Genomic DNA, 14,326 nt, shown 5'->3' with positions numbered 1-14,326 from the left:
TTTGACATTGCTCTCCACTTGCAAACAGTTTCTCACTAACCAAGCTCAATAAAATCCTTGAGTATTTCTGACTCTAGTCGCATACAAACTACAACCAAAACAAAGATTATAAATTGTTTGTAGCCACAAAGCAGTCAATTTCTCAAGCTACTTTTTTAATTTTTCAAGCTACTTTTTAACTTATTAATTTCTCACTCCCTAGCTGCCCTCACAGTTTCTCAAAAGCATATGAAAGACACCACAGTTAATTTGTTTTCACGGTTTGGGGAAAGTAAATTACTACATTGACATCTGTTCAAAGTATATACACAAAGTTCAATCTGTATTTATTGTACTTGGAAAAAATATTTTAAACGACAGTCTATAGCATTACATACAAAGCTGAGTCCTGAAAGTGCAATTTGTAAAACATGTTCAGTTTGTGCAGGTTGCATAAAAAAATGCAGAAAAATGTGCAGGCACTCATCACAAATCATCAGCAGCCTTTATGGCATTTTATCTCCATTTCTCTTAGAAGTGTTGCAGCCATTTTAAGTTACCTCATCTCACACATGAAATGCTAGGTAACCAGCTACATGCATCAGCTGCTCTCCAGCACTTGGCAGTAGCGTGGCAGGGAAGTTCTCTGCTAGCGTTCTGCTGAAGTATAAATGCAGTATGAGATAGCTACTTCTACCTTCTCAGCTATCCTACACAGCTGGAAGACAGTATGGTGGTCACACAACCATACATACTGTGGGGTAACACATTACTATGTAAGCTGCTTCTTCTCCCCTCCAATATACTATTTCTGGGTTCGCTTCTGTGAATCAATAACTGGTATTGCACGCAGGCATCTTAGATTTTAGGTAACAGGCCATGTTTAGCACTTTTACTAAACTTAGTTATTTCAGTAGCAAAAAAACATTTTCCAAGATTTCACAAGAGGCTCATGCTGACCTTCTGAAATTACTTACCTCACCCTCTCCTTTGGAAGCCAAGTAATTCATTTCTTGTACATCAACAAGCTTGATGAGACTGCATGGCATTGGTGCTCCAACATGACCTATTAAATAGAGTAACACCTCCACAGTCTGAACTGCTTTTTAGCCAGATTCTTAAAAAAATAAGCTGGTTTCACACTGAAGAAAGATGGAAAACTGATTTCTGGTAGCTTAAGACTGCTGGCACTGAAATATTAAATATTCAGATATCCCTAGAATGTTATAAGCTGAACCATCTACTTGGGTCTGCTTTTTCTTATAATCAGGATCCTCACTCTACATACATATTTAAGCAGGAGAAGCCTCATTATAGTTTCAATTATCAATATTATTTCAGTTAGGGAGGTAGAGATGTAACAGCTGACAGAAGTGCAGACTCTTCATTCCAGCACCAAAAACTACCATTTAGATTTCCAGCACATTCATTTTCCAGAACATTCATAGCTATTTAGGAGTAGAAACTTCAAGGGATGCCTTCAAAACTTTTTATTTCATTTGAAGAAAACTAATCTTCTCCTTCATGATAGGTGTTAATGAAGATTAAATAATATCAGGGACCTCTGAAAATTTCAGCACCCTGAAATTTAACAGATAGGTGGACTATTAAACATCATACCTGCTGTCCAGTCACCAGGCAATGACAGGGAGCATCCAGCTGTGCATTCAGTCTGTCCATAACCTTCATAGAACTAGAATGTGGAATCAAAATATTATAAAAATATTATCTAAATTAAACACACAGTTTCTTCATTAAAATGAAATTAATATTTTGTTTCTTTTTTCTAGTTGTTTAAATTTGAGTGTAACAAGATTCCCAGCATTTTCTAAAAAGAATATTAGTTTTATCACAATACATAATTTTAAGTGCTTATATTCCACCTTCAGTTCCAATATTTACTCAAAGTCTCCCTCAATTTCACATAGTTTATGACACCTGTTTAGATTAAAACAGAAAGCACCAGAGGAAGCAAGAAAAAGAAATAAAGAACCATAGCACCAGCAGTGACTTCCTTCACATCATTTAAAGACAGGTTTGTCCAAGACAGTCAGGAATGGAATCCCTACACCCCATCACAGCTCTGTGATTACTATATACAAGACAGGCTTTTCTATGCAAAATGCATTGCTACACCAGCACACCACTGAGAAACTTGAAGTTACAGAAGCCTGATATTTTACAGTATTTTTGTTTTCTATCCTTGAAATTTATTTCAACACATTTGTTCCATTCTGTGCCATTGTCGCTCAGGTTTCACCTCCAAAACATGCTCTGAAAAGGCTTTGAAGATAAATGACATGTGTGCAAACCGATTCACCCCAACCTCATCCTCAAAGAAACAACACTACCAATATCATCACATGGATTATTAGATTCTCTAAAGCTGCAAATACTTCTGTAAGCAAGGCAAACCCCAGAAACTTAATCCAGATGTGTAATTTATTGCTTGCAGCAGCCCCCTTGAAAAAAAAAAATCTTCCCTTTAAGACAGGTCAGTTGGTTACTTCATTTAAAAGATTTTGGGATGAATGCAGAAATTTCAGAGGACTGAGAGAAACTCAGAAAAAGAGTATGAACTTGTGTAATCTCCAAGAATATCAGAGAGTTATCCATATAATCAGACTACTGGAAATGCTCTAATATCAAAGCTGGAATCAGGCATTAAAATCTTTATGTTTTAGGATTAAGGCCAAGCAACTCACCTGACAACCAAGAGCTGATCTCAGGAAGGTCAGTACACTTGCAGATACAGGTGCTGCTCCTGTAACCATCAGCCTTACTTTTCCTCCCAAACTTGCCTACAACAGACACAAGATACTGTGGACACCAAAAGCATTTTAGAGATATTTCCAGAGTCACCTCCTATTCCACCCTCAGCCACTGTTCACCTACAGTGCCACCCACAAGTGTTAGAGAATAAAGTTTAGACTACTATTGCAAGCTGTCTTTCTTGCGGTGTTTTTAGTCTCATTAATGGCTGGAAGACATGATATCTCAAACAAACAGTATCAATAAAGACTATGCTGTGGTGTCACTGCAATGCAGACTCTGCCAAAAGTTTGAAGAGCTTAAGCCATGGCCTTACAGCGATGGCTTTATTTTTAACTGCCTTCTATCAGCTTCTCATACATCCTGAATGCTGTAAAAAGCAGCTAGGAGTATGTTGTACAACCAAGGTTAAAGGCCATAGCAAGTGAATGTCAGATATAACAGCAGGCATAACGTACTAGTAACCAACAGGGAGGAGACAGTAGGGGCTACAGGTGGCACTGTGTCATATTTAGCATTCCTCCTTCAGGAGGACAGTGTTTGCTTTCAAAGTGATAAGAAAGAAGCACCAGACTGTTTTAGAGTAACTTCCTTAATACAGTTAGCTATGAGAACTAAGAGAATTGAAAAAATGAGGTCGAAAATAAAGACAGCTCTGATTTTTATTCTGAGTAGCCACGTAGTCTTTAGTCAGTGATGAAAGCCATACCAGATTCTAAACGTTCATATGAAATTCAGTAACTGCAAACTTCAACTCAGAGGCTTTCAAGCATACCTGTATTTTGCGGAAGATGACTTTATCCCAGAAACTGTTATTTCTAATTATACCACTTCTGAGTTCTGCTTCTTTCCTCTTGGAAGCAAAATCCAGCAGCCACCTCTTTAATGAAGTATCTGCCTGTCCAAAAATCTATTAAGAAAGATGAACTACTGTTAGAAGCCTGGCAGACTACCTACTATTCACTTTTACTTACAGATGCATGCATAGAGACTATCAACAGTGAAAACCAAGGAAATGAAAACAACCTTTATTGGTAGGCATGTTAATTCTAGTAAGAAATACTTGAGTACTTTTATTTTAACCTCTACCTCAGTTCAAGAGTTGAAATAAGCACTTAACTAATTCTTGATATCCAAACTGTGTGACGTTGTTTCAATGTATGATTTCTTCATTAAAATGTATGAATGAAAATGGATGGCTTACTTTTCTATTCTAGTATCATCAAAATTCAAATTGAGCATAATCAATCAGTGCTGAGGCGCTTTCTGAAAAGCACCCTTACACAACATGTAAAGTAACGCGTGGTGTTCTGAGGAGAAGCAGGTAACTTCAGAGACAACAAATGGAGATCTGTCTTGCATTCACAAACTTGCACTTTATATCACTTGTCAAAGGCTCCTTCTAGTCGTTCTCAGGAAGCCACAGAGCAGACTCAACAGCAAACCACACATTAGTATATTCATTTGGAAATAGGAAGACCCAGTCACTCTTCAGCATTATGCCCCCCCGCCACTCAAGTTCCCTAAATTGTTCACTTCATATGCCAGGTTACTGCGAGGTTGGATGAGGGTGAAACAGTGCTGTAGCAGTGTGAAAGGGCACCAGACTTCACAACCAAGAGGACATCATGAGAAGAAAGTCCCAAGCTTTGTCTCTGCTTCTCAAATTCCAGTACAGAACGTGTGTGCAGTATGAGGCACTGCATTTGAAGCACTAAAGGCTGGTCTCAGGATTTCCTCCCCTCCAATGAATTTTGGTCCTGAGGCCAAACAGAACCTTGTGTTACTTGCTGTTCCTCTAGTCTCATAAGCAGAGAAATGTCCCAGCTAAGACAGCATAGACAGCTCTGCCATTTCTTTAGCAGTCACAGGACTTAATATCCTTTAAATCCTCTGGCTGTATTCTACCAAGAGTCAGTTGTCCAAATGCAAAAGGACAACTTAAAATCTGAAGTTCAAGAAAGAATCTGCTTCCAAATTCCCATCTCAGATTACCTTGAGCAGGCAAGCAGCACACACAGGAGAGTGGAGCTACTGACACACCTTCTCTCTCCAGCACTCCCAACTGGCTGGTTTACAGTTCTCCCAGCTAGAACACACTGGCTGCTGTGTAGGAGACTTGTATGTGTCCATGCAAACACAGGCAAATACCTGACCTTGCTTTGCAAATTCCACTCCATGAGTCAGATGCTAAAAGTGTGGCATGCAGATGCCAAGCCTCATTTTCATGTTGTAGACGAGACTTAAATAACTTGCTCAGAGCAAAACAGTAAGTCATTTATCAAGACAGAGAGAACCAAGTTCACTAGTCAGACTTCTGAACACTAGTATTTGCTGCCTGAAAGTGTTGTAATACAACCAGTACTACTCCCTGCACTTTCAGCTCTCTTTTAGGAAGAGAAACATAAATTTCTTAGCATGCTCCATTTAATATTCCAGAGTACAGCCAGTTACTCCTACCCTGGCAGCACAAACTTCATGAAGTCTCTTAAAAACCCTGCACAGGTCTAGACATATGCCTGTGGACTTACCTTGTCAAACATTCTGTTCAACAGTCTTGGTACTACAGGAAATACAGTTGGCTGCAGTGTTTTTAGGTCATCCATAAGTAGTCTGATATCCCCTTGAAAGAATCCTATCCGAGCTCCATGGCACAGAATCACACACTGTTAGAAAAAAGTAAACACTCTGAAAACACAGGAAGTACAATGTGTTCTAGCTGTATATGTATGACATATCCTATGCAGTATGGACTGTGCAGAATCCACCTTAAATCCTCTCAGCTTCTGGACTAGTTCTGCAGCATTCTCAGACTATAAGATGGCACTAGAAAGACCAAGTAGCAACACATGCCTAGTGTACACAAGTCAAAGACTTTCAAGCTTAGCACAAAAGCCCCTATGCAAAAAAGGCAGTTGGCCAAATAAGGCAATGACAGTGACTCAAGAGGTACCAAAAGACTGAAAAGCAGAACTTCTCCATTTTAAATAAGCTTATTTAAAAATACTAAACTTCCACATGTTCCCTGATATATACTAAGAAATTCTGCATTTAAACTCAGCACAAGCTATTTACTAGTCCAGCGGGGATTTCTGCCTTATGCTACTTCATTCCCATTCTCTTGAACTCCGGTTATCCTTCTCATGTCACAAGATTTGTTAGGTGATCAAGATGTTCTTTAAAAGATTCTAGCAGAGCCACTGCTTATTTCTACATCACTTCAGACCTACACAAAGGAAGGCAGACTTAATCCTGTTGTGTTCTATATATGCTCTGTTAAGAGCCTAGAAGCTTCACCACCCACCCCACCCCACCTTTCTTCTATTTTTTTTTTGTTTTAACTTATTCTTTTTAACATCTCTTCTTTCCTCGGGTTTATACCTACCTGTTTTTATTTCTCCAACTTCCTCCATAACACCTACTCCCTCATTCCCTGCCATCCATTCTCTCATTTTCTGCATAAGACATGCTAAAGTGTCACTTTTCCCCTTCACCTGTGTTTTGCCACCATCTGCTAAAAGCAGCAAATGTATCAGTCCAGATGGACTAAGCAGCAACCGGCTTTACTAAGTGCAAACATATTTGTCATGTCAAGTTCACTCACCCTCTAACTTCCTTATGAAGCCAAAAAACAGCAAACATCAACTTTACAACGTGACTCTAAAGATTGCTTCTCACAGAGCCTGTGTTCATATCTACCCCAAACAGTAACAAATCTTTTCTGCTTTCTACCAAAAGTGTTCTTGCTTCACGTCCTCATATAAACATACAAGTAACCACCTACTTCGTACAGGCCTCAAACAGCAGAGGAATTCTGCAATCCAAACACTTTCTTTTCATTTTATCCTTTAGAATAAAAGTTCCCATCCTCTTTCTACTGCATAATCAAGAGCAGAGCTGTTACCTACAGAGCTTGTCTTTTGGTGCAAGACAGGAGAGTAAAACAGACACTGAAGATGACTGCTACCAATGTTACCAGGAGAAGAAGGAGTGCTGAAAGCCTAGGAGTGCCTGTACACCTCAGTTATGCTCTAATTTCCAATCTTCATAACATATGATGCACTCATATATACATTTTTGTATGTATACATACACACCCTTCGCAGAAAGTTTAGGATTCCTAACAGAAATCACAGGATAATTTCTGGCTCCATGTGACTTTTCACATTTGCACAGATGTTGTTTATTTCCCTATATAAACCCTGAACATATGTATTTGCAATCTCACCTGAGGAAGATATGTTAATTCAACTTCAATAAGTGCAGTAATTAAATACCTGAGCCTCTGTGGTATATAAGTAGTTTGAGGGAATTGCATCCTTTCAGTAATGTATAGCACTCAACTATGGTCTCAGAGGTCCTCAAAACTGCCAGTATTAAAACAACCTGAGCCCTCTCATTCTCAAAAATTAAGCCCCAGATTTTTCTGTACAGTAAAACAAGTGATCCAAGAGAACTTCAAAGTTTGTCACTTAAGGGGCATTAAAAGCCACTTCTGTTTCCTGGAAGAGATTCCACAGAAGCAAACCTCCTTCCTCCTTACAGAAATTTTTTGGAAGCAATGGTAAGTGTAACCAACTTAAAATTAATTTTGTGTAAGCAAACAGGATGCCACATTATAAAACAAATTTTTCAAGTTTGCAGACTTAAGAATGGTATGGATTTTAATAGTGCACTGATTATATTGGAAGGAACTTCTAGGCAGTGTACATGTGCTAAGGGATTATCTCATGTTCTAGTAAACCAGTTTCTTATTAATCCTAACTGTAAGGTTAATGCTTAGCATTAACCAATGAAAACCAATGGTTGAGTGCTCACTGGATATGGGACACTGTTTTCCTGAACCTTATTTCAAGCTTTCATATACACGTGCAAGAGTCAAGAAGCAAGACCATGTATCACCTGGATCCAAGAGACATGCATTCTGTAAGACAAGCAAGCTTGTCAGTAATTCAATACAACAGATGCTTACCTCAACAATCCTCTCAAACATATGAGCCAGGGGCAGGAATGATATCAGAACATCATCAGAGGAAGGCATAAATGTTTTCTGAAAGTGTTAATAAAAGTTTAATTCTCATTGATTCTCTATTTTGCCTAAGAAACACAACAGTGAAATCTAGCATCTAAACTCTAGAGCACAGCCCTCGCTTTAGTTTTGTTTGTAATGGAGCTGCTTTGTCTTTCCTTCATCAGGAAGACTGCAGCAATGACTTCTAGCATGAGTAAAGACACACTGCAGAAATTATAGTCTTTTAGAGTTGATTACAGTGACCAGATTATTATAATTTACTATTTCTATTCATAGTCCCATGAATAAATTCTGATAGAAGCCACAGAAAGTTCCATTACACACATTGGGGGAGGGGAAACAAAAAAAGTTAAAAGAGTATGCCTTTGGGGTTAAAAAACACCACTTTCATCTTAGATCAGTAAGTTTGCTTGAACAATTAACACTAAGGTTGATATCAGGAGTGCCTTACTTGGGCTAATTGTGAGACCAGTTGCTTAGTTTAAAGACAATTCTATTTGCATAGTACTTGGCAAAAAAAGTACAAGTGTACTTTTAATTGCATCTGCATGTGTTAGAACCATCTTCTTAACTAGCCTACAGATGAACTTTAGTTGTCTACTGTAAGCTATAAGTTAACACTGTATCAAGTAAAAATACAAAGTCATGCTCCTTGCTCCTTTATGCAAAGGCTTTAAATATTTCGAGGGTTTAAAATACATGATAGTTTCTCCCATCCTCAGGGGAAAAAGGTTCTACACACACCTTCTAACAGAGCTTGCACTAATGAGAAACATTATATGCCCACGGCACAATGTAATGTCCATCCAACATCAGGATCTCTAACATTTTGCTTAGATCAGAACAAATTGTAAACCTGTCAGTTTCTCGACAGTGACAGAAGAAACCAGTAAACATTGACTTCTGACTAGCGGGGACAGAGAGCTGTCAAGTTACATTTTCACCTGTCTCTTACTGAAACCTTAAAACCTAAGTTAATGAGATTTTAATGTTTGTTTTACTGATGAGACTATTTCCCTTCATGCAAGTCTACAATGTTAATCTTTGCAGTTTACCTCTGTAGTTTTCACAAAAGCTGAAGCATTGCTGACTATGTTTTGATGAGTGATCATAGCTCCTTTAGGGTTTCCTAAGGAAGAAGGATGTGAAGATTCAACAGTGAAATTTAGATCCTCTAAGTTCAGCAGTGGTAAAACTAATCTGATAGCATTCCTTGATATTAATACATTTCTTATGTATCAACTAAACAAAGGCTGAAAACAAAGGCTGAACACTTTCAACGACAGCTGGCAACAGTTAAGTAGTAAGTTTGTCCTGAAAGCCTAAATTTTTTTAAGGAGAGTAAATCCTTAAGAAATTGTTGTGTTTCTTGGATAAGCTTCTCATTCAAACCTCAACTGTTCTGTGAAGATGCTGCAATCAAACCCAGACTAATTTCTGTTCTCATGGAAATTTAAAAGCGTAGCTTGTCATTGTACTCCTTCCTTTTGCTCTGTGCCAGTGTTGGGTATTAACTCACAAATGTCAAGCAAGCGACATCTTGAGAGCCTCTCTTTTGGTCTTACAGCAAGGCTGCTTAGAGGTATGGAACAATTTTGCTAATACAGTACAAAAAAGACTAAGGAAGAATTGATATATCGTCTGAAGTCTGATGCATAGCCCTTATCACTATGCAAATACAGGTTCAGTACTTAACTTATTTCCAAGACCAAAAATGTAACACCTCCATCCTCAATACTGCAATCCCATACTGATGGGGGGGGAGGAGGAAAGAAAGATATCAGCAGGAGCCTTATCATAACACTTCCCCAGCAACTACTTGCCAAAAAGATGCAGCAGTCGGGGAAAGTCTTGAAGAAAAAAAAAAAAAGTAGGAGGCCTTCTGAATTAATTTTGCACATACAGGACAATAAATTCTGCAGAATGTAATGAGGTGTACCTGTCGTTCCACTGGTGAAACAGATGACTGCTAGATCTTCTGGTTTTGGAGGCTATGAGAGTTAAGAAAGTATTAGTATGGTTAAGATAACAAGGAAAAATATTTTTCTGGACAAAATATCAAGATACTAGTGTTACTTTTGAGCTATAGGAGATAGGGAGATTTGCTAGTTTGATCTAAAGAATGCTCATCAGCTTCAGATTCTCACTTGAACTAATTTCATACTTACCATAGGTTTTTGCCTGTGTGCTCTTCCCAGCTCCTACAGAAAGGAGAGAAAATGGAGAGAGTTTAGACATATACATGTAACTTTCTTGCTTTAAATATATTAAACATTACAAACACCATAATACTTCACTATTTAGACTGTCTGTTACAGCATTTTAACTTGTTTAGCAACCTGATCCTAATTGGTGGCATCCCTGCCTGTGACCAGAGGGTTGCAACTATATGATTTTTAAGGTTCCTTCCAACCCAAACCATCTTATGATCACTATAAGAGTAACAAAGACTTTAAAAGACATTTTAAAAACGTATGTAATAACTACTATGTTCTACAAATACAAAAGGGATAACTTATCTAAAACTCGCCAAGGTTTTTTCCAGCTAGTATACCAGAGGTCATGCTCAAGGGGGTGCTCAAGGTTTAGCAGTGTTACGACAAGATAGACAAATCAATCCTATACTTCATGCAGAAGATGTGCCACTGACAATTGTTGAATAGATGAAGCAATATCCATCTCAGTAAGCACCTCACACTATCACTGCTTGTGAGAAGGAAGACACTTTCCCCATGGAAGGAGTCACTGGTGGTTTGTACTCCTTTTATACAGGACTGGAGGTACAGGAATCTCTCATGCAGAACCTCTTCCATCTCCCTCCTTACTTACTTAGGCCTGAGCATTAATGTCAGGGGACTTTAGGCAGAAGAGAAAGGACACCAAAACGATCCTTTTATCAAAAGATACAATAATTAAGAAGAAATATTTGCAAACTGACCTTCAGTATCTATGAGCTTTAAAGTTTCAAATCGAGACATTACTGTTACGCCTATTTAAGACAATAGTAGCTTGAGGACTTATGCAAGTTAAAGTGGACCTTTTGTTAAGTATAGCTTTGAAAGCACCCTTTGAGGACAGACATCAACTTCACCATTGCCTTTACATTCCAAGTACACAACAACAGCTCCATGCATTCCTTTACTAGCCCTAGAATTCCTTTAGTATGATGTACCTCTCAGATCAGCCCAAGAGGTTTAAGACGAGGAATGTCTGGAAACAGTTAACATTCCCATACCTGCAGGCTTGTCTTTTTGAAAGGGTGCATTATGCAAAGACTTGCCATTATGACAACACAGTTGTCTGCTCAAAACATCATCTGCATTTCAAGTACCAGGGTAAGCTCAGTACCTCCCTACAACCTGCTTTGAGTAAGATCTGGTATTTAACTGAATATATAGCTAAGATTTCCAGACACTTCTTTTGGTCTCTTAGAACAGAACTCCACCATCTTTCCCTACTAAAAAAACCATTTATTCCTAGCTACTCAGCATAAGTAGCCACAGAATACATATAGATACTGGGCATCAAAAACCAAGCTGATGGTATCTGGGGGATACATAGAGGAAGTGGTCACATAACCCAAACACAGCTGAGCAATACGCTCAAGACAGAAATCCAGAAAATAAGTACTTCAAGCTAGAAACAGTAATTCTATTGCAACCTAAGCTCCTAAACAGTTCATTGTTACCTTCCTGGAGAAAGCAAGTCTCTATCCCTTAAAAAAAAGTGATAAAAACTTATTCCTGTTCAGCGAAGCACTGTTAGAAATATTGAAGTTTGCCTCTAACTTATCTTCAAATATTTAAACAAAAGGCTCTTGGAGCACCTGTTACTTACAACATGATGTTTTGGATTAATGCAGTAAGAGCTACAAAGTACTATTGAAAGTCACTAATTAAGCATATTAACTTCTAATGTGAAAACAACATTCACTGTCAATTTTGGTTTTATGTAGCTGAAAGATCCAGTGGAAAGCATCTTCCTCTGTCAAAAGCTGCAGCTAAACTCACAGAAAGATGCTGATTTTAGTGTAACAACTTACAGTCGGGTCAACCCTTTTCCAACCCAAACCTTTGGCCAGTGAGGTCTACATCACTTACTCTGCATGATGTTTTTAGCCCCGTTTCAGCCTGGCTGCCTTGCTGAGGCTCCTTAGCTACAATATAGTCAATCAGCTTTTAGCAAGCAGACGTTTTTGTATCTTTACCAGAAGGTGGCCCTGTTAACATAGCTGTCTTAACTGCTACGAAAACTAGTTCAGTGAAATGAGGCATTTCACAGGAGTTACTGACACCTGCACAGAACAAGCACACTTCGCTGGAGATATTCAAGGCCTGGTGAGCCAAGCCTTTACCAGAACTCCAGCTGAAACCAGACTAAATTCAGTTTCATGATCTCACAGTAAAGATGTAATTTATGCAATTTGATCCTGGGAGAGCATTCTCCAAATAACAAGTGAAGTTATGAAATACATTTGCATAAGATCTATGCAGTCAAAATAACTACAAGCAAAAGTAAGACTTGGACATTACGTGGTTAAGCAAAATGGTTTCTACTTCCAAAACCTGGAAATCTCATTCCCCTACATCATAACCTCATTCTGTAAAAAGTTTACTGACATTTTCCTTCTCCCCCAGGAAATATCTTGTAGATTCAGCGTACAGGGGAAAATGCCGTTTTTCGCAAGACTAAAACCTACACAAGCTCTTTTTAAAGTAACTATTTCTGAAGTATTAGTCATGGTATATAATTATCATGTTGTGCTTCACATGAGCAAGCCTTAACACTCAGATCTAATGTTGAGTCTGGACCACGTTAATCAGCTTTCATTCCATCATCTTGGCAGATCCACTTTTATACTTCAAGCACCGAGAAGTACTATTACCAAGTTGTTTTCTTTCTATTATTTTTTATATTTTTGTGTAAATGTCAATCCAAGAGACAGCTAAGTATTTTGAAACTAATCCATTACAATGGGATGAAAGCAGTAAATGAGGTTAAGCATGCTTACCTCTATTTCTCTCATGCTGAAGATTTCCACGCCACACTTTTTGCCACGTTCCACGAGATCCACACCAAAAGACTCCATGATAACAATGGTGTTGAGTATTGGAGTGTCTCCCTTTTCCACACTGGTTAGCAGAAGTTTGGCCTTGTCAGGTTTGTCACAGAAAACCAATGACAAGTCAGCTGATGGAAGAGAACTACATTATCAATGTGACGAGTTTAGACTAGATTCATACATACTTCAGTACATCATAATAGAAGACTTTTCTGCAGAAGGCTATAATTCTGCCCTCAGTCAGCTCTGTCATCATATATTGACTTGCTGAACTACTGAAAATGTCCTACCTTTGTTCACAATGTATGTGATTGCTTCAGCTCCCAGTGTATCATAGAGTGGTACCACCACCATGGAGAATGCATAGCATCCCTGTTCAATGATGACCCACTACACAAAAAGGAGAAACGCAAGTCACTGTTTTGCTTATTGTAACAGACTCCCATGAAAGATTCGTATTCAAATTCTAACAAGGAAGCTAATAGGACAGAGCTTATTTGGACAAGTCTTTCTATAAAATAAGTGTGAATTTTTATAATTTATTTACTTTGAAGACCTACTCAGTTTTTATCTGTGAAAGGAGGAAAGAAAAAAACCCAAATAATAAGGAGCTATGGGAAAGAATTATTGTGTTTTCTCAATCCAAAACAAAACTTACTTCCAGAAGAGATGACTTTCTTAATAACTCAAAGAGAAAGTAATATTATTATTGTATTTATATTTATTTTCTTTTTCAGTGAATATTTAAGCAATTAAGATGCTGGAATTTTCCCTATCAGGGGTTTTCCCCAACAGTTGTTCCCTGAACTGACAAATATGAATCATTTCACAGAAAAAAACCTTCACATAATCTCCTGTCTGGATTAGTGATTATGTTCAGGATGTCACAACACCCATCCAGTATTTTTCAGAAGGGAAAATCCCAGATTTAAAATTGCTGGTTTAAACAAGCCTTTTCAGCTCATTCCTGACCCAACTCAAAGCAATGCAACTCAAGCACATTTTGTCTCTGTGGTCCAAGAGCAAACCACATTTCTGTGCTCTTCTTCAGAAAATCCAGTTACCCAGCAGTCAAAGACTTCACACCCAAAGATCTATAGAGAAACAGTTCAAATGGGCACAACACAAACATTTGTCTCCCTTTTTCACTTCCAGTTAATCATGTTATATGCACAGGAGACTGAACTGTAGAGTCTCTAACACCATGTAATTTAACAGCTTCCTAGTTGTGTATATTCCAGCCTTTTTGATCACAGAAATAAAATGGTAGCTGTTAGAATCAGAATTCCAGCAAGAAAATCTGAGTGGCAAACTACTGAAGGCTTAGGAGTCTGGGAAAATTATTTTCTTTTCATCTGTAAAAGACTAGACTTAGGGGTTTTCTTGTGGTGTAGGCTGGGAGAGGAAGAAGGAAGCCAAAGTTACTTGTCACACAGCTTGCATTTCAGTGAGAGCAAGAGACCAAGACACTGACAGAGCTT

At 38.2% G+C, this 14,326-nt stretch overlaps 1 protein-coding gene across 2 annotated transcripts in view; it reads right to left on the bottom strand.

The window, feature by feature from the left end:
* ACSL1 (acyl-CoA synthetase long chain family member 1) overlaps positions 1-14,326 on the bottom strand; it is a 39,362-nt gene that overhangs the window by 6,492 nt on the left and 18,544 nt on the right. For both annotated transcript variants that reach the window (XM_018070310.2, XM_018070316.2), the window contains exons 6-16: positions 13,136-13,235; positions 12,795-12,973; positions 9,952-9,984; positions 9,723-9,774; positions 8,839-8,912; positions 7,724-7,801; positions 5,283-5,417; positions 3,527-3,661; positions 2,685-2,780; positions 1,600-1,672; positions 957-1,045 (exon numbers count right to left, since the gene is read on the bottom strand). In XM_018070310.2, the coding sequence (XP_017925799.1) occupies positions 957-1,045; positions 1,600-1,672; positions 2,685-2,780; positions 3,527-3,661; positions 5,283-5,417; positions 7,724-7,801; positions 8,839-8,912; positions 9,723-9,774; positions 9,952-9,984; positions 12,795-12,973; positions 13,136-13,235 (1,044 nt within the window). The remainder of the gene's footprint in view (positions 1-956; positions 1,046-1,599; positions 1,673-2,684; positions 2,781-3,526; positions 3,662-5,282; positions 5,418-7,723; positions 7,802-8,838; positions 8,913-9,722; positions 9,775-9,951; positions 9,985-12,794; positions 12,974-13,135; positions 13,236-14,326) is intronic.

Source organism: Manacus vitellinus, unplaced genomic scaffold, assembly GCF_001715985.3.
Source record: "Manacus vitellinus isolate BGI_N305 unplaced genomic scaffold, ASM171598v3 scaffold_0_pilon, whole genome shotgun sequence".
Classification (NCBI taxonomy): domain Eukaryota; kingdom Metazoa; phylum Chordata; class Aves; order Passeriformes; family Pipridae; genus Manacus; species Manacus vitellinus.
The sequence above is the reverse complement of the archived record's forward strand: the minus strand, read 5'-3'. Positions and strand labels throughout refer to the sequence as shown.